The 21820-nt window shown below is 37.4% G+C and overlaps 1 protein-coding gene and 1 long non-coding RNA gene across 6 annotated transcripts in view; one reads left to right on the forward strand and one right to left on the reverse strand.

The window, feature by feature from the left end:
• The window catches only part of LOC134804781 (potassium voltage-gated channel protein Shaker), a 189491-nt gene that overhangs the window by 32047 nt on the left and 135624 nt on the right, over window positions 1-21820 (reverse strand). For all 5 annotated transcript variants that reach the window (XM_063778017.1, XM_063778014.1, XM_063778015.1 and 2 more), the window contains exons 2-3: window positions 14238-14355; window positions 2106-2209 (exon numbers count right to left, since the gene is read on the reverse strand). In XM_063778017.1, the coding sequence (XP_063634087.1) occupies window positions 2106-2209; window positions 14238-14355 (222 nt within the window). The remainder of the gene's footprint in view (window positions 1-2105; window positions 2210-14237; window positions 14356-21820) is intronic.
• LOC134804932 (uncharacterized) overlaps window positions 1-21820 on the forward strand; it is a 297802-nt gene that overhangs the window by 26002 nt on the left and 249980 nt on the right. The window lies entirely within an intron of this gene.

Below are 21820 nucleotides of genomic sequence, written 5' to 3' on the forward strand. Positions count from 1 at the left end.
TCCGTCCGTCCATCCGTCTGTCACCAGGCAGTATCTCACGAACCGTGATAGCTAGACAGTTGAAATTTTCACAAATGATGTATTTATGTTGCCGCTATAACAACAAATACTAACAAGTACGGAACCCTCGGTGGGCGAGTCCGACTCGCACTTGTCCGGTTTTTTTTCTAAACCCTGACTAAGAAATGCTTCAGAAGTCGGGGGTGGTTCCACAGAGTTGGGATTCGTTGCGTTGGTACCTTGTCCTGTACCAAGAGCCAGATTAAGGACTCGCCGTCTTGCGAGATGATGCCGCAGCCCTGGTATCAAAGTTACAATAATTTGCAGATGTGTCTATAGTTAAAGTACACATATTTTTGAGTCGCCTTTGACGTATTTTTTTTTTATCTTTATCCAGAGGCCTTTATTCCCATTGAAGTCCTTGCTTTTATTTTTTTTTTAATATAACTTCACCGAAACGTTTGAGGCCGTAAAACCCATTGTATTTAATTTTTTTAACATTATACAAAACATTGTACACTCCTTTCGAACTAGTATTCTTAAAAATGTTTTTCCGATCCATCATATCACTTTCAATAGGTACTGCTGTGCATTGAATCGGCTTCCAAGTAAGAATGCCCCGCCGCAACAGTCCCTAACATGTCAAAGAATTTAAATACGAGTTTTACGACCTAAAACGTTTAGGTGAAATTATATTAAAAAATAAAAGCAAAGACTTCAATGGGAATAAAGGCCTCCGGATAAAAATAAAAAAAAATACGTCAAAGGCGACTCAAAAATATATGTACCTACTTTAACTAAGACACATCTGCAGATTATTGGAACTTTGATACCAGGGCTGCGGCATCATCTCGCAAGACGGGCGCCTCCCTAATCTAGCTCTCGCTACAGGACATGGACAAGGTACCAACGCAACGAATCCGAACTCTGTGCAACTACCTCCGACTCCTGAAGCATTTCTTAGTCGGGGTTTAGAAAAAATGTACGATAAACCCTCGGCGATCTCTGCAGCAAAGAAAAAGTTTACTCAGTCTTTGCGATAAAGGCGTCATTCCTGAAGAATATCATGGTTGATTTCGCTCGCTTAACTGTGAAAATGAAGTTATTGACCGAATTCCGGATGTTGCAGCATCAGAATCCAGCAGTGATGAAGACGATTGTTAACTTTTTTTGTAGCATATTATTTTATGATTAAATAACCAAGATACATTGATAAAATTTCAGTTTATTAATTTCAAATACCAACAAATTATTACTACGCGCTAACAAATACCTACTTTCTTTGGTGAAAACACTGTAATCAGTAATATTCAGTAAAATTATGGAGCTTACAATAAGAAATTCCAATATTTTTTACAGGTAAAACCACTTATACTTTGGTAGATTTTCAGTTAAATCGAAAAAACACGAAAACCTATAGGTATTTACTATTATTTTGTGGCTGGTAGATACATTTTATGTAAAGTAAAGCCGAATCTAATAGATTTATAGGTGTAAATGCATTCCTGAGGGATATATACCAAACTGTATTTCTACAGGCAAGGGATATATACCAAACTGTATTTCTACAGGCAAAACCTATTAAGTGCGCGACTATTTCATTTTAATCCTGTTTTTATCATCAATTAAGTATACACAACCTGAATCTTTGTAAATTTGTTCATATTTTTACATAGAAAAAAACATCCAAACATTCAATTGTCATTGTCTGAAAACACGATTTTTGCACTTAATAGGTATTTGCAGTAATAGGACGATATCTACTGATCTATCATAATTTTTGGGTATTCAATAATTTATTATGGAAGAGTTGATTTTTGATGAACTTTTGGTTGGCTATAAATACTTCGGTTTCATTAACGTAGGTATTATATGCATTCAAGGTGCGTAGCCAATACGGTAATCTCTCTCTATCACTCTTCCTTATTAGTGCGACAGTGACAGTTGCGTTTCGTTCGCTACCGAGCGTAAACGATTGGCATCTTGCCTATGCACCCTGGTATCTGAAATGGATCATATCTCAAAACACAATCGCTCTTAACTAGAGCCGTACTCATTACCTATTTCCGAGTGAACATATTTAGTACCGACTGAGGATAACTTACCGTAGTGGGTCAAAGTATCGTATCCGCCTAGACGGATCTCCTAAAAGTGTTTCTGGGAATTGATTTAATGTCCGTAGTTGGGTTTCGTATTTTAGTCCGCTAACCTGAAAATAAAATAAAATTTTAACAATAACAAATAGTGCATATTCAAGAGGAACAACCTTCATACAACACCGTCCGCGCGTGTGTCATCGGTGTTTTATACTATTTTTCCATTTTATGACTTTTAAGGCTTAAACATCTGATTGTCCTGGCCGCTGCACCAAAGTACAGTTAAAGCAAAAGAAACGCATTTTAGGCCATCTAATTAGCACAGAAAAGGTTAAAAAAATGTTAACACTAGATGGCGCCATTAATTAAGAATATACTTTTAATCAATAGGGTATTTGACTACTAACCTACTAGTCAAATCAGTTTCTTTTTTCGAACTGTCAAAACGATTTTGCTACTATGGAATTTATATGAAACACTAGCATGTGACGTCACAATCAAATTACCTACTATTTATAGTTTTATACGGGTTTAAAATAGAAATTGTGTCTAAAATGAACTGCTGTCCATGTTTTTCTATTAATCTTCCGATGCTTTATTTCGTGCATGGTGTAAAATAATTTATTATAAATACAGGCAAATACCCTATTATTAGGAAATCAACTTTTGTGAATATAACTGCGGGCAGGCTAGTAAGTATAAGTTGAATTATATTCTGACATAATAACCGATTTATTCTTGTCCTCATCGTGGTATCGTATCGAGCGAACTCAAGGGTAGATAATTCTTTTCCGCACACTTGTTCGAAAAAGACCTTATTTCATGCAGTTGTACTGAAGGACAAGGGCCTGAATTGTTCCCGCGGGAGTTATGGATGAATGAGTTTATATATATAAATTTTACTTTAGAAAAGCTGACGTTTAGAGTCTGTTCGGAAAGAGAAGAGTCGTGGAATGTATTGGGTCCCATACATTCCACGACTCTTCTCTTTCCGAACAGACTCTCTTCTTCTTTATATTTAAGAGCTGTGCTCTTGTCGGTGGAGCAATCTCCAACTCGTCCGGTCCTCTGCCAACCTTCTGGTATGACACGACCTGAACCTTTTCTTTTATTTGGTTGAAATAATTTATTCTCGGTCTTCCTCTTCCTCTCTTTCCCTCTATTTTTCCTTCTATGATGTTCTTTAGGAACATGTCGTGTCGTAGCAGATGTCCAATTAGTACTCCTCTTCTATTTTCTATTGTCTTTATTATATTTCTTTTCTCGTTAATCCTATCTAGAACCCTATCATTTGATATTTTTTCCGTCTAACTAATCCCTTCCATTCTCCGCCAACACCACATATCGAAGCTTTCTAATCTTTCTCTCTCTCTTTGTGTCAGTGTCCACGTTTCACAGGCGTATAAGGCGATGCTCTAGATGTAAGATTTAATAAAATGTTTTTTAGTGTTAGTAGGCATTTTTGATTTGAAAATATGTTTTTTATTGTTGAAGGTTTGTTTGGCTATTGCGATTCGAGTAATGATATCTTGACTACATCTTGATTTATTATTAATGATACTCCCGAGATATTTAAAGCTATCGACTTGTTCCAAAATAGTGTCATTTAGTTTAATTGGTCTGTGTCTCGTATATAATTTTGATGCTGTTAAGATTTTTGTTTTGCTGATAATAATTTTTAAATCTGATTCCTGTAAAATTGAGTTCATATTGTTAAGCAATAGTTCTAGTTGTTCACTGTCTTCTGCGAATGCTGCTATATCATCAGCATAGCGTACGAAAATAAATAAATAAATAAATATTATAGGACATTTCTTACACAAATTGACTAAGCCCCACGGTAAGCTCAAGAAGGCTTGTGTTGTGGGTACTCAGACAACGATATATATAATATATAAATACTTAAATACATAGAAAACAACCATGACTCAGGATCTGTATCATCATACAAATAAATGCCCTCTCCAGGATTCGAACCCGGGACCATCGACTTCATAGGCAGGGTCACTACCCACTAGGCCAGACCGGTCGTCAAAAAAAAGTATCTTGTTCCCGTTGAACTTGACTCCACCCTGGTCCTTCTCTATTATTTAGGTAATGGAGTTTTCTATGAAGGCGTTAAAAATTAATGGCGAAAGTGGACACCCCTGTCTTACTCCTTGTGTGATCTTAATGCTTTCCTTTTCTTCCCCTATCTGAATTAAAATTTCCTGATCTCTATATAGCTCGTATATTACTCTTCTCTCTCTATAATCTACTCCTATTTCTTTTAGCGTTTTCATCATAAGTTTCCAGTTTACTTTATCGAAAGCCTTTTCTAAATCTATGAAGGCAACGTGCGTATTCAAACCCAAATCCATACGCCGGTCTATGATCATCCGCAGTGCTAAGATAGCCTCCCTTGTTCCTTTATTCCTTCTAAAACAGTATTGATCTGGTCCTAATCGACTTTCAATCTTTGCTTTTAATCTATTTTGGATTATTGTTAATAGTATTTTAGAAGCGTGAGATATCAAACTTAACGTCCTGTGCTCCTCGCAGCGTAGAGTGTTTAGCTTTTTTGGCAGTGTAACCGTTTTACTTACTTGAAAATCTTTCGGGATTACTCCTGTCTTGTATAGACTCTCTTGCACAGACTCTATAATTTAATATTTTTGTTTATGTTCAAACGTATTTCTTTGTATGGGAGTTATAGCTTTCTTTTTTAATTATGTCACTAATTCATACGAATCAAGTAGATTATAAGTAAAATACATATTTTTTAAGTCAAGGTATAAGGGAGTTTTACATTTAAAATACTGTCGATAATAATTATATTTTTTCTTTATGTTTAAACATTTATTTTGTTAATTTAACCTTTTCGATACCAATGACCGATATCTCCGCACCGCACCTTCCTACGCTCAAGATTCTAAATTACACTATAGAATCTTTCGGTCGCACGGGACGGGATTCAAAATAAGCACTCGAAGAAATATCAAACTTTGATCTCTTGATGTACAAATAATTATTGTTTAAACTCAAATAATTTGTACACTTGTAGTGCATAGTATATTTCTTTCCTTTTTTTTGAGTATCGTATGATTTGAATTGTAAAGGTTTTTCAATAAATAAAAAAGTGATTACGAATAAAAATATAACTAAGTTTAAGTGTGTCATTTAGGAACCCACGTGTGGTAGTTTTGTTTCATCTGGTAGTTACTTCTTTACTATTTTTCTTTTCGAGTATCGTATAATTTTAATTGTTAAGATTTTTTAAGAAATAAAAATGTGAAAAACTGATTTATTTTAATTCATTTTCAATGTACCCGAAGGTCGTGAGAGGCACGAGATCTGTGGATTTTTGCGTGAAGGAAGAACACACATCATTCCAATATCCAAAAATAGTACACATTTTCATATTTTTAATATTAGTAGGATATGTGTTCTCTACGTAAGAGTTCTTTTGGTCACCCAAATATTTCCAAGTGAAAACCTATTCTGATAAGCTGAAAATCCAACACTGTGTTCTTTAGGGTCTTTAACAAGTAAAGTCTTCCCCAACCTCAGGTATCATTCGGTTACTTACATATATTTGTGATGGCCGATGATGGGCCGGATATCCTACAACTAAATATTAGGTAATCGTTAGGTGATTAATATGAAAACCCTGTCCACGAATGTTTCAGGACACTACCAAACGTAGAACACTAATGAGGATGATAAATGGGATACATTTTACTAACTATTTAGGTATATACGTAATTACCTAAATATCTGGGAGACCGACCTTTGCTCGGAAAACATATAAAAACTCAAAAATGCGCGTTTTCCCAGAGATAAGACCCGGCTAGATCTATTTATCGCCCCCAAAAACCCCCATATAGCAAATTTCATCGAAATCGTTAGAGCCGTTTCCGAGATCCCCGAAATATATATACATATAAATAAATAAATAAACAAAAATTGCTCGTTTAAAGGTATAACATAAGATTACTAATAATGGTTATCTAGTAAACTCCACGTTACTGATATAACGCTGTAATAAAATGGCGACTACGTATCCAGGAAATATTCGCGGTTAGAATAAATGCGTAACGGGTAGCGTAATGTTAGTTAAAAATGTTGATAAAAGCGCGTAGTTTGGGCCAGCTACCACGTACCTACCCGCCGCGCGCCGCCACTGCGCCTACCGCCTACCACGTGGCGCCCTTGGAGAACACACAATAAAATGTATTTTTGGACCGGTCCATTGCCAACCGCAAAACTACATCCGTGGCGGCGAAAGAAACATCGTGTGAAACTCCGATGTGCCCGTGAATCATAAATCTAAATAAATTATGCTTACTTTGGGTGCGCCTGTAAATATTGTCTTTTTGTCTCAATGTACGCGATTTTACGCAAGCCGGTCTAGTGGTCCCGGTATACAGTACACGCTGTAGGTAAACGACGTACTTTTTACTGTCAGAAAGCTATTAGCTAGACACCGCTACTTACACATTTGTAAGGAGTAGTTGCACATTGTCTAAACCCTAGGATGCTATAGCGTTTCAGTTCTGAAGCTGTTGAAATATATTGATTAAATATCCATAGATTATGAATGTATCACATGTAAGTACCTCGCCGAATACATCACAGCAGGCTGATATTCAACCAAACCACCTTTGTATGTACACAGTTATACAATAAAAAATATTCTATTATATTTAAAACCACGCCGTACAGAATCGTAATTTTATTGTACATACTATATCCCGAAGGTTTACAGTGGTTCTACACGTAACTATGTTTTAAAAAGGACTGCTTTTTATAATTACAATTATCGTAAATCGTGCAATATTAATAAAGTTGTATACGATATTGCACATTGGTAATAGTATGTGGTAACTATTTAGTAAAAAAAATACTTAAGTAATATACCGTGAGTTTTTAATGAGTTCAAGTGATGTTTAGTTATATTACCTTTGTTACCGTGAAAACCCATTTTAAGTGAAAAGGTTAGTCGTCCTTAGTTAAAACTGATTTTCCGTGTCGCCTTAATGTAAACGCGTTTTCCCTAGTTAAAACTAGTTTTCAGTACTTTTCAGTACCTATCGCATTGGTGAAAATGTGTTTTTACTATTTATTTTGCAGTCAGAACTAATTTTAACAAAATGCCTTGGTGAAAACTAGTTTTTTAAAGTAATTGTGCAATCACACATCGTACCTATGTTTGTTTATTTTTCAGAGATAATTCTTTGTCATTAGAACCGAGCTAACCAAATTTGTTTTAATTTGAAATATGTTTTTTTAGCTTAATAACAGATATTTCAAGTAAGGGCCGGATACCGGTATCTATTTCCTTCATACAATTATTAACCGGTTAATGATTTCGATTAATCACAAATCTTGACGTTTTTTTAGTTTTTTTGTCCTTTAAATCATTAATTTAATAGAAACACCCATTTTAAAATATAAATAGAAAAATGAAAAGTATTTAAGAAAGATATTCCAAAAATTATAAATACCGGTTACCAACCCATGAATTCCAGAATAATAACAAATTGCAAACTTAGTTCGGGAATGTTTTTATTAATTAATTAAAAATGAATATCTAAAGTGGAGTTCAATAGAAATTGCAAATAATTTTAACAAACCAATTTACCTTCATTTCTTCGTAATCTCGCACTTCTTGTGGACAATCATAATTTTATCAACAGTTTATATACTTAAACCTTTTATTTATATCAATTACTTACTACCCAGTTCAAACATATATAAATTATTAATATTTCAATTAACACAACTTTTAGGTTATACGTCAAATGCTAACAAAATATGTTATATATTTGTTTACATTATTTGTGTTTTTTCATGTCAGCTTTAGGTAAACGTACTCGTGCTCGACGCGGTCCCAGTACATGTCATTTTGAAACTTAAGTCATTGTCAATAGAGGTGACAGCATCTATATATACGTTTACCTTATTTACAGTAACAATATTAGGTAATAGTTTTCGTTTATAAAACCTAAAGTTGCCCGGGGCATAATCCCCAGGACGCTTGCTGCGTTTCCCCGTTGGATTGCCAGAATTAGCCGCTGAACGAAATATTCACCTAGTCGAAGGTCGTTAGACACCCAGACAAGTTTATGAGAAATTGTCATTTATTTACTTGTCTTTTCTACTGTACTCCACTTTAGTTAGATGTGTTATATATTTTTCGGGTTGGATCTTAAATCAAGTCGCCTTGTTTGAGGATAACTGACGCAGTGGGGGTATTTTTTGGGTTGTTTTTAAATGATTTAAAGCACTTTTAGCTGCTGGAGATAAGTTTTTTTTTCATTTTGTGGCTATTTTTGTACACCACAGGTACATACCAAAAATCGAAAATCAGAGCACTCCACTATCCGAGTGATCTTATCTATCCTGAGCCGAGCAAATTTTCTGTTTTAAAGTTCAAATTTGTCACGGAACCGAATTTGTCAACCCCGACCCCACGTGGTCTTTGTGGTCCCTACCCCTAGAGTGTATGTAATAGCCCGGAGGCGCGGAGGGAGGGCAGCCCCCGCCCGCCGTAAGAAAGTGCGGAGCTGCGGAGGCGAGCGTTGGTGCCGCACTTTCTTACGCCAGGGCGGCGGGGCTGTGCTTCCCGCAGCGCCGGAGCCACCACGGAGTCCACCTCATCTTCCCCCCCTCTCTGTATTACAATCTTTGGCACTGTCATAACCTCAAATTATAACCATGAATAATTCAGAAGCCAAGCATCCCCGCGGGGGGAAAGTTGCAGGGGGGGTTCCCCCCCTCAAATTTTCCCCTCCTTCCCACCTTTCTATTAAGGCGACTTGATTTAAGATTTTTACCATTTTAGAATTACAACTCAAGCTCTTTCATATGATACCCCACTCAGTGGCGTAGCTAGGGGGGGGCGGCGGGGGCGGCCCGCCCCGGGTGTCACCCATTTGGGGGGTGACACCCGACCGTGAACATCAGTAGTGCCATCTATAAAAATTCGTAAAACTGTGGCAGATTGCATAACCGCCATTAAGGAAATAATATACAACCATGAGGAACCCGAGAGATTTTGACAGAATATTCCTGATCATATTTAAAGACTAAAATGTCCTATAAACTGTTTTGGAATTCGCCTAGTTTCATAGTCCAGTACCACCAGCATAGCAATGTACAAATTGCAGAACATTCCCAAAAACCGGAAACGTTCTCGAGAATGTTCTCAGAACATTCCTGCAACATGGAAATTATTGTTCCGCCATCTTGGATCTTTTCCAAAAAAAATTTTTTGTCATAGGAATCTAGAGGCCTCTATCTCCCGCCATGCTAAATCTCAGCGCGCTCGGACCAACTTGAAAAATTAAAAAAAAAAGTCGGCCATTTTGTTTTTTTTAATGCAGTTTGTTTTGTCTCGGGGCCCTCTATGACATTTGGTCGAGCACCCCCCACCTATCACGCACCGTTTAAAAGTTGCCATACGAAATAAAAGTGGCCAGTTTTCCCGCAATTGTAGCATTTATTCAAAAAAAATTTTTTCATATGTATTTAGGGGACCCCGAGATTCCGTGACCAAAATATCAGCGCGCTAAGACAAACTTGATAAAAATTCAAAAAAAAAGTCGGACATATTGAAAAAAACATGGCGGCGTCAAAAACTGCCAGGGTCCCTCTATGACATTTGGTCGAGCACCTCCCACCTAGGTCTGACCGTTTGGCCGGGCCGTCATACATTTTTCTGACCGGAAGCGGTAGACCAAAAGTCGGAATTTTCTGGGGGTAAGGATACTACACCTAAACTATCGTGAATATTCATGGTATAAACTACGATAAATAAATAAATTCTCGTTCTCGAGAACATTCTCAGAAGTTACCAAGAAATTCTCATGTGGAAAGTTTCGCAAGTTTGGAAAGTTTTTTTTTTTAATTATGTGATTATTTCTGTAATTGACAAAAAAAAGTTAAAATTATTTTTGGGTGACAGTTTTACAAATTATAGCATTTACATTTTATGTACAAAAAATCGAAAAACAATTTTATTTTGGCGAAATTGACGTAAACTCTTTTAGTATATTTTCCTTATTTTGGCCTCAGAAATGCATGGTTAAAATCTCTCTGGGTCCCTGGTATGTAACAATAATATGTTGGCGCCTCGTAGGTTTTTTTATTCAGAAAGGTTTTTTTTTATTATGTGATTATTTCTGTAATTGAGAAGCTATGTCACTGTTTCTAATTGGGTGACTCTGGACTATTTGAAGTTGATCGTGAAATGGGATTTTACAGAATCTCTTTCAAATCGCGCACTTGGCAAAAAAAGTTTTTTTTTTTACGTAAATTATTTGTATATCTTTCACGGGACAATGATGACTCGGACCTTTGGGAGGCGTGCGCGGAGCCCAAGCCAACATGTAGATGCCCTTATGACACTTATGAAATGTGGGTTACACCGAGCGGATGCTGTCCTTGCCCGTGTCATAGAACGTGCGCAGAGGCAACACCCGCCAGGGTGTGGACTATTGAGAGTTCATGGAATCTAAAATGAAAGCGATGGAGTAAATTGTGAGCTATGGAATATTAAACGTAATTTTATAATTGTAAAATATTAAACATATTTTACAATTTTGATTGAATTTTGGGGTGACACCCACAATTTCCGCCCCGGGTGCCACCCATGCTAGCTACGCCACTGACCCCACTTACACTAGTTACTAGACCTTGAATAAAAAATATAAGTTTTTGGCAAAATTTTCATTTTTGGTACAAGCTTTTATCGCTGACTGTACTTTTCTTACGACAGACAACTAATACTCATAAGACAATTCTAAAAACTCCTAACACAATTAGGTTGAGTTGTTTCATCACAGAGTTCCTATGGCCACCTCCTGTCTCCATCATCAGATCAGTTCGACAGTACCATATTATTGTATTGTCATCAGAACTACATACAGCTGCTAATTTTCATGACGCTACGATCCTTGGAAGATGGTTAAATTAGTTACCTTAGATTCCATTACATGTTAGTTACATACAGGTCGAGAGTTTCTATGGCCACCTCCTGTCTCCATCATCAGATCAGTTCGATAGTACCATATTATTGTATTGTCATCAGAACTACATACAGACAGCTGCCAATTTTCATGACGCTACGATCCTTGGAAGATGGTTAAATTAGTTACCTTAGATTCCATTACATGTTAGTTACATAAATAGGGTCGGGTTTATTAGGTCGATCCTAATAAAAGCTTGTTAAAAACACTTTCTATGCGTTTGAATTAGTCTTGTATATCTTTTCCAAATTTTAAATCAATAGCGCAAGTAGTAGCGCACCGCGCAACTTAATGGTTCCTTTTTACCTTTTTGGTACAGAATCCTAAAAAAAATTAAAATGTATGTATTGGAAAATTAATACCTGTATTAGATATTTTTAAAACTTTCAGCATTACCTTTGTGCATACTGATAAATCAACAGGTAGGCAGGCTATTATAGGAGTCGTTAGTCATACAACAGATTATGTATGTACATAGTACCTACGCGGCCCGCGGGTGAGCTCGGAAACACGCAAGTCAAAACGTTTACGGAAATGACGCCGGTAAACGCAGCTCGTGATGGCTCCTCTACACGATGGGCCAGCGCCGGCCACTCTAAGGGACGCAGCCATGCGGTAGAATGAGATAGCAACTCACTTGCTCCCTCTAACGCATAAATGCGTCCCTTGGAGTGGCCGGCGCTGGCCCATCGTGTAGACGAGCCATGAAATATCAAACGATATAGGCAAAAAATTATGTGCACTGTGCAGGTATACTTCTATTGCGCTACTCGTACCTATATGAATAATGTATCTACCAGTGGCGGCGCGTCAAACATATCCATAGGCAAGCCGGGGCTAATTTTGCTTACATATTTCCTTTACAACTTTGATCAACGTCCAAAAACAGGCAAGCCGGTGGGAATCGGCATTTATGGACGCGCCGCCACTGGTATCTACCCTGTGTCTTCCACTCTACATATAATTATGGACTTTTTGTACGAGTATGAGTACCTAAATGTTAAATTTGAATGGTCCTGCGTACATATACGCAGGACCAAGTTAAATTCTTATTCTCACGTGTTTTTTGTGTTACATGTAAGAAAAGCATATATTTTTAAGAAAATGAGTAAACTCTTATTATATAAATATACCTACTTAGCAATTTACCTCTGGTTTTATGTCAACCTAAATGTATTGTCCTAGGAGTATTAAAAACATATAAAAAATAAGTTACAAGTTCGAAATGTCACGGAACGTGTAGTGTGAATTCCCCGGATTTTGTGATTTTCGATTTTTTTTAAATAAATATGAAGTGATTTTGCAGGAATTTATATCAAATATAAAACACTAATCCCTGTTCTACAACACTGTTTAAAAATTGTATGGATATAATTATAAGGACTTCATATAATTTTCAACGACATACATTTTGTGATCTGCTTTTGTATCACCGCTGCGTAATATAAACATGCGGTACTCGGTTGTAAATAGGGAATATTAGGCGAAGCTCTGCGTAGGTGGCACCTTTGTGGCACATACAGTAAACAAACCACATTGACACATCACACGTCACGTCAATCACATGGCCTACCGCCAAACAAGAAAATCGAAATTTCGGTATCTAATCTCTCTATCACCCTTGCATATTCGAGCGATAAAGAGGCAGATAACTAAATTTCGATTTTCGCGTTTACCGGTAGGCCCTTGTTAACAAACCGCCTTGATGCATCAATATCATATTTTATTGTCTGTGAAAACTTGTCAAAAACAGTTTAAGGCACAGTATGTATAAGTTAGTCTATGAATTTACTGAGTCGGTAGTGCTGCACTCTGGCGGCAGAACATTGCAGTACCTAATATCCCCTATTATCTTTACTACTGGTAGCCTACTTAAAGTTTTTTAAGAACAGCAACACTGTGTTGTGGTCAGGTTTGCAAATGGCTGAAAGGAGAAGTTTTGTCGAAAATTATTTCTTTGTGTTCATTTGTAAAAACGGTCAACCTTAACGCGTCACCGCCGTGTTTGAATTTTAAAAGTAAGTACCAGTTTCACGTTATTGCTTGTAACATAAGATATACCTTATACATTGCAGATTAAGCTAGTTATTTAACATTTGCAAAGTCAAAGGAATTTCTTATGTAATACCGACCGTGGCCTCAAAAATCAGACACCACCACGGACTTTTAAGTCCACGTTCGTGACATATACTAGACACGTGGTGATATGCTTAATTCATTTGATTAATTTAGAGGCACATGCACTCTTCAGAAATGGATTTTTATTAGCTACAGATCATTTGCTATTATTGCCCGACTGCCAAAGCAAAAAAATGTTTTTCGCGTGTATGTATGTATGATGTGTATCCAATTCTTTATCACGCTCTACAGCCTTATAGTTTGACAGATATCAATGTATGAGCTGTCATTAGGTTTTTCGTAGTCGAGAAGTGACTTGGGCTATGTTAAAATTACTATATAAATTAAAATAGTGGAGTTGGCCGCCAAAATGCCGAAATGTCTGACTGAGGGACACTTTGTCACAACCGTGTTTATGTACTCATTTTATTTACCTTTCCTGAGGGTATTAAGCTTGACCATATGCATCGAAAGATTGATTTTTGTATGTACTTTTGATATAAGTATGTAACAATATGTAAAAATAAAAACTTTTATAAAAAAAAATATTGGATTCAATTTAAGAATCACCCATAAACTGGTAAATGACTGATAGAAAATTGTATGGAGGTAAGAATTCCTTGAAATGGCCTGAATGTTTCTGTATGCAGGCGGATTCTCTTCTTACGCATTCAGTGACTATGACAATGGACACTTGTAGACGAAATTTCACTTAACAAACAAATAATAAACAGGAAATGGAGTGCGGTTGTTTCACACTATGGTTAACGAACGATCAAGTAACATTGAGTGAGTGTGTGGGGGTGGTCCTGGTGGCGTCTCATGAATTGCCCTGTATGGACGGTGTCGCTTTAAGTACGGATAAAACAAAGGCCAATGATAGGAGACCTTGACCTTAAACCGCTACCTATGTATGTTCGGCGAAAATTAATGGTTTGGGGCAAATTATCGAAATAACTGAGTTTACGCTAGTTGATAGACGTTGTTGCGATTATCTTACAGAGTTACTCACATTGATTACAACTCGCTCGCAAAAATCGTGGTCGTGTTGAATTGGCTCAAAGGTTACCACACCGCCTTGTGGTGGTCTTCCTGCCTCCTCCTCTTGGCTGCAGAGCTTTGGCAGCGACCTGCAATAGAAACTCAGCATGCTTCATCCGAAATTATAGTCTTCACACAAAGTTTTTGTCGAATTATATGTAGGTACTTTATGGGAAACATTTATTAGGATCAAGGATAAAAGTAGTTTTTTAGACACTGGTATTATAATGGTTTATGTTTATGTGATCATCAAATAAAGCTAAAACTACCCAACATATTGTTATTATTCCCAATATTAGTAAATATTGGGTATAGTGTGTAGCTTTCAAATAGAGCTCGACGGCTAATCCTATTGTTAAGTAAAACCGCTCGTGCCACGTCCCACAACCACCTGCATAAAAAATACGTACTTCGGTTATTGAGTGCCGGCGAGTCCTATGCCTATAGACACATTTTAGGGAAATTATACTATTTTTCGGAATTAAGAACTTTTTGTTACCGATTTTTTTGAAACATTTATTAACCTATTAATTAATACATTTTTGTCTATCCTATTAACCTATTCAGCGCTATTCACACTTTATGTTTCTATCTCCTCATCTATATTTGCATCAACAAAGCATTTTTCCTATATACCGAACGATGAGAAAAAGAGTCTACAGGCTACTACGTACTAGTACTACGTGCGTAGCTTACGAGTGAATCAGTCCAACTAAATGATTTCCAATAAATCATGAGTGCTATTATGCTACTCTAAAATAGTAAACTACTACTATTAGTATTAGTTAATACCTATTGTACAGTTTTGCATCGCACGGTCGCGGGTGCGCTATGAATAGCAACCTTAATCCTTTACAATAAGAACTATGCGAATTTACTCGTGTTTCCTTTAGATGCAAAAACATAATATTATATACCTACACCAAGTTATTGTATAGCATTATGTTAAATTTAAATTCTCATTTTAAGTGAATAATGTATATTCTTATGAGAAGAAATGTCTAAAACCATAATACTTCATTGAGTCACATGCAGGTTGCCATTTTAGTTCTCCTGGGTAACTTCTTAAGTCATGGGTTTGTAGGGTTTGAATGACCAATCATGTGTTTATGGTACTTACTACTAAACCCATTTCGTCATGAGCCGTCTACTAAGCATGTTTAGTAGAAAGTGTATTCACCCAAATGGTCACCAAAATTCTAACACTATTTCTTGTTAGTATGTATGTAGCGTTGTTTGTACGTAGGGTGAACGGGAAGTATTTAGGTATTAGGGATTAATAACCACGTACATATGTTTAGTGTTTAGGATTTTTTGAACTTAAGGAAAAAGTCTATTCTCAGATATCACATCTAGATTAGTGAAGCCTGTTTAAGATTCAATTTAAAACATTTTTTTCATTTGACTATGTGGTAACCTACATTACGATACAAGTGTGAAAAATAGGAAATTCGTAACGAGTGGCGATAAATTAAAACACAATCGAAGGGGGTTTTAAGTCGACACGAGTTGCGACAACGTTTTATAGTACATAATTCAGGTCTAAAGTCCCTTGAAGCTGTGAGAAAATCAAACTTCTAAGTTGAGGTGACGTAACGTAAAAAAAGATAGGTACGGCCGTTTATGCCGCAAAAAAGTATATTTCGACACTATCAAGGGAATCAAAATTTATAGGGTACTTCCCGTTGAACTAGCTAGAACTATGAAATTTGACAAGTAAGTATAATATTGTCTTACACTACTTACAAGTACAAGAAAAAATCTAATAACTATGTACAAGATATAAAATAAGTTAAATTTGTAAGGCACCCTCGGTGGGCGAGTCCGACTCGCCCCAGTCCGGTTTGTTTAAAGTTATCTCTAATCTTTGGAACGATCCTATTGTGTTATTATCACTGTTATCGGGGTAAGAACAAAAGTCGCTGAAAACTGCCAATAACGCGGAAAATGTAACTTAATTTAACACATATTCCTAAAATAACTTCTAATAGACAAACTTAACGTATGAGACATTATAATTGACTAACACAGAAAAAGTTCGATATAAAAAAAAAACGAACGCGCGGCACGACGACGCCGCTGCCGCGGCCGCGGCTTTGCTTATAGTCAGCCCCGTGGTGCCAGTGCAGCGCTCCACATATCTGATCAAAAACTGACTGAGCGGTACAGTTCGCGCCGACGACCGCCTCGCGCAGCCGCGCTGGGCCCTTCCTCCACAATATCGGGAAACTTTGATAAAAAAATAAAGATTTTCCGATTCTATAGCATGGAATTTTTGTCTGTGGCGTCAACCACAAAATTTTAAACAAAAACCTGCCACTGCCAACATTGCCTAGTTAAAAGACATGTACAAATAAAATAATTAACATATTATTATTAGTTATATTGGCCTCGGCTCTATCAGTAAGCCAGGGTCTGACATGTTCATGTCTTACTGTTGCGGTGTTAAGTAGTTAAACAACAGAACAAGATGAGAAAACAATTGAATCCTTACTACTGTTCTACATGAGTAGGTGTATGGCGACCTCCCCAAGCAACCCTATACTACATGACAGTTGCTAATAAGGATGTAAGCGTGTTAGTGGCAAGAGGCGACTCAAGGTTAGCGCTGCATAAATAAACTTTACAATGCGGAGAAACTCTACAACGTAACTCTTTCATATCAACAAAACGCCCTGTTAAAGTTTAAGTTAAACATACTAAATACACAGGTAAGGTAAACGTACTAGTGCTCGACATGCTAATGCCCAATAGATGACACCTTGCTGTCACCTCTATTGACAATGACGTAAGTTTCAAGATGACATGTACTGGGACCGCGTCCAGCACCACGTTTACCTTATACAATTATTCCCAACTTATTGTTAGAAGAAAGCAATTACAAACTTTACTAAAGCATGAATACTAAGCACATTAAAAGTGCACGCAAATTCATGTAGGTAAGTAGTACGTAACTACACCAGCATTCTAGTTTTATACCCACAAAGCTAGAATGATTGTCAGCTCGCAGCGACGCTTTGGCATCAAGAAATGGTGTCAAATAAAACCGGTCAAGCCACTCGTATTTCCACTCGTATAGCCATTCTCAGATCAAGTGACACCAACTTGACTGCCAACCATGCCAAGCTAGAGGTTTGTTAGATCCGAAGTTGTAACATAGAATACACCAGATAATCTACTAAGTCCTCAATTAAGCACACATACAGGCCTATTCGGATTTCGAGATAATCACAAGATCTAGAGATCAACTAGATCTACATTAGATATCGACTAGATGTGACTTGGATATCTAAGTCATAACTTGTCGAAATCGTTCAAGAGGACCTCCAGAATCGCGGAAACGTCAAATTTGACATATGTATCTTACAAATATCTTTAAATTATCCATATCGTAACTTGTTGAAGTCTAGTAGAAATCTAATTCATTTTCCGAATCGAGCCGATAGTCGGTGTGTCGATGCAGCTATGTGTAGTGGCCCGCGTCGGTGGAGAGCGGTCGGATCGGATCGGACGTGCTCAAATACACGTTGCCCTCGAGAACCCTTCAGCATTTTACCCGCCAACCATTTTTCTCTGCTGGGATTGCTTTCAGCTCTATTAACCTTTACTCAGTAGGGTTGGCCACAAATTATACGATTTCATACTTTTATTGCCTCTAATTAGTATTAAATTAATTAAATTGCCTTCTAGGACATTTTAAACGCCCCTATTAAAACTAATAAACGGTTCTTAAAACTATTGTAGGTTTAAATAAATATTGTTTTGATGCTATTGACAAAAAATTATAGATGTTTGTACAAAGGCCGTAGGCCCGACGTGAGCTTGTCAAGACACTTTTACTTAGAGGTATTGTATATTTTGCAAACGTGAAATGCACAAGTAGAAATAATGTGGCAATTGTGGTATAAAAAAATCTACATTTCTTGACGTCATCTTTAATGTAGTAAACCATTAGAGGGGAACTAGAGATATTCAGTCTTAGGGATTTGTAGTATTACTTAAATATGAAAAGGTTCACGGAACACAGGACAGGAAATGATACACATAATACAAGTGATGGCAATAATATCGAATAAGATTCATGTTCTTCACCATCCATGTAACTAGTAGGTTACTAGAGTAGTGCTCAATATTAAGTGGTTAAGGTGATGTACCTATGATGTTTCGAATACTTATCGACTGACGAGAAAACAGTCAACCCTAAAGCTTGTTAAGAGCCATTGTAAACTGCTGCGTCGCGCCTCCCTTGCCCCTTGAAGTCTCCAGAAGAGCCGACAAGCATTGTTTTTTCTAAACGCTCTCTTAAAGATTACATCGCTCTTCAGAGTCTTGAGGTCGCACTAGAACACCTTGATAGCTCGATTAAACGAGCATAGACAAGAATATTTGCATAAACAAGCATAGATGACTACAAATGTAGTAGAAAAAACCGGACAAGTGCGAGTCGGACTCGCCCACCTAGGGTTCCGTACTTTTTAGTATTTATTGTTATAGCGGCAACAGAAATATGTACATCATCTGTGAAAATTTCAACTGTCTAGCTTTCACGGTTCATGTAATATAGCCTGGTGACAGACAGACGGACGGACAGTGGAGTCTTAGTAATAGGGTCCCGTTTTTACCCTTTGGGTACGGATCCCTAAAAATGAACCCAACGCTATGATACGGATGAACCGAAACTGAAATCAAATCAAGTGCCTCAAAAAGCCTGCCTTCAAATAAAAATAACCACTTCCAAATCGGTTTAATCGGCATCTTTGTTTTATTTTTACAGATCTAAGGATCCACTGATCGTTTGCTCAACGACAAAAGGTGTAACCTAGGCACAAGTCTGCGGGTATGTAAAGTGCCATAAAGTTGATTGCAGCCTGCGTCTATAAAAAGATTTCGCTAATAATAGCCGAGTGTGCTAAATAAAACGGCGATGGTTTGGTAAATAAATAGAAGCACGAGGCGGCACGCGTGGGCGCCGCCTGCGCGCTCGGAGTAGCACAGCTCGCAGCCCAGCAGATTGGGCCATTGTTCGACCCACATGCGCCCAACGCCGTACCCACGCTCTATTATGCTCTTAATTCTTATTTGCGACTTTGAACTTTGAATTACAAACGTGCGATGAACGATTGTGCGACCAATCGCCATTGCTATAAACTGTTGCTCGACAGAACGACTCCGCGACTAACGTTTACATGTTCGAGAGATCTCGTTTCTCTATCTCACGATTAACTAAATAAATAAAAAAAAAAGATTTGGGTACTATTTTACACAGATCGACCTAGCCCGATAGCATAGCTTGGTGCTAGGTGACAATATACATACCTACATAAATGACATCCATAACTTAGCAACAAAATATTTTCGTGATAAATATACAAGTACTTAAACCTAATATAACATATAACCTTACCGGGATTAGAACTTAGTAGGTACCTCCAGTTATGTTGCAGGGTCATTACCGACCAGGCTTATATAAATAGGCATGTGAAGGAAAATAGCGTGAACAGACCTGCATGGGTTCTACATCCGCGAGGCCTTTGGGCAGTGTAGGGACAACAGTCATACATAGCCCATTCCTTATCTTGCCTGTTGATTGGTTAATATTTTTGAAATCTGAACAAAACTATAACACTAAGAAATTATTGCAAACGAGCAAGCAGTTTAGAGCAAGAAATTTAAAGCTCTGTGGACGCCTTGAATATCTTTAGCGCTAGTTTAAGTCACTGTAATGGTATGTGGAAGTTTATAAATACTCGCAGTGATATGCTGGACAGTAATCTCGTGACAAGACAGATGTTCAGCGGTGGGTGTGACACCTCGGCTAATGCGGGGCTGGCGTGATATCTACCAAGCTCGTTTCAATCTGTATTTATCTCTTACTAAACCAATGAAGGAAGATGTATAAACTATTTGGTTAATTGGATTTGAACATTACACTTTTTCACATAAAAATACATATAATTAGGAGTACCCTCATTTTTAGGGTTCCGTAGTCAACTAAGAACCCTTAGTTTCGCCATGACCGATATGATTGTTGAAGACCCCTATTCGTTTTGAAAGACCTTTCCAACGATAACCCACGCTATAGGGTTGAAGCGAAAAAAAAATTGACACAGGGACCCCAAAAATATATGGTTTTCCAGTTTTCATTCCAAATTGCAGCTTTCTAGCACTAACGCCCACCGAGCAAAACCGCGGACGGACAGACGGACATACATACAGACAGACGGACATGGCGAAACTATAAGGGTTCCTAGTTGACTACGGCACTCTAAAATAGGAGAAAGTGTGCTTAACACTGACATTGGGTAATTCTGGACACTAGAATACCTATCTGACGTCTTACGGCCCTCCGCGCACGGCTAACAGACTCGTTTGAAAGCGTCGGCTATCTATTGTGAGTGGACAGTTGCTGTGACGGCAGACCTCACACGTGTGCTAAGGCGAGATACTCAAAGCATAGAATACTAGAGAGAGGCCACGCCGCCGGTGGCCGCGTCGCAGTTCGTGAGCTCAATGAGCATACACTGCCGCTAGTTCACCGTCAATTGTTACCGAGTGTGCACGAATGCTACGGCACAGAGAATATTCCGTTTTTATGCAGTAGTGCAATAGTTACCTGCAAACATTGTAGTGATTTGATTTATTTCCACTCCAATGGAATCACTTTTCACATGTTAATACGATAATAGTACATTTCGATGCTAGGGCGGAAAGTATGTCCTTACTTCACGAGTACCGAGATATCTCGTTTACGGCCCGTGGCAAGACTCGGGACGAGTGAAGAATGGCATTTCCGCACTTGTATTTTAATACAGTTATAAATAACGACGTTTTTTAATACACTTGCGAAAAAATAAGAAAAACAACAAGTAAGGAATTCTAAACTTGCTTATTTTTAGATTTTTCAGGCAAAGCACTCTCATTTGCAATTGCAGCCTTCTTACAAATGTCTGGCGGTGTTAAATCAATTTCAAACTCTGATTCACTCATTTTATAAGCAACTTTTTGAAAACTTAAGATTGGAAAACAAAGTTGTTGTAAGTTCGATCTTTCGCAGTGAAAATTTTTGACATTATGAAGAGGTTTTTTTTCTAGCTTTTCTAGCTTTTATTCGACTATTGAATCCACTTCAATGAAAGTTTTTTTTTTCAAATGCATGTTCTATAAGACATAAACAATTGTAAATACAATAAAACATTGTATTATTATTACCTAAGTATCGTTATTTATGTACGATTATTTGTGTATCGTATATTTATAAAAACAATATCGAATGTTGCCTGTGGAAACTTTCAATCTCGTTCGAGATCTCGAAAAACTCGAGATTGCGTAAATCAGGATTTCGTGTCAACAAGATTAAATCTCGAAAATACGTGCGAGATCTCGCGAGATTTCTAAATTGCGAGATCTAGATTGCATTCCCTAGTTCTAGCTGAATTGGTTGTTCCATACTTACTCGTACTCCATGGAATGTCCTATTTAGTAAGAACCCTAAATGGCTCAACAATCACGGAGCGTGACTGTACAAATGGTTCATGTTCTGTATATCCTACCTCA

The sequence above is a fragment of the Cydia splendana genome, chromosome Z, assembly GCF_910591565.1.
Source record: "Cydia splendana chromosome Z, ilCydSple1.2, whole genome shotgun sequence".
Lineage (NCBI taxonomy): Eukaryota > Metazoa > Arthropoda > Insecta > Lepidoptera > Tortricidae > Cydia > Cydia splendana.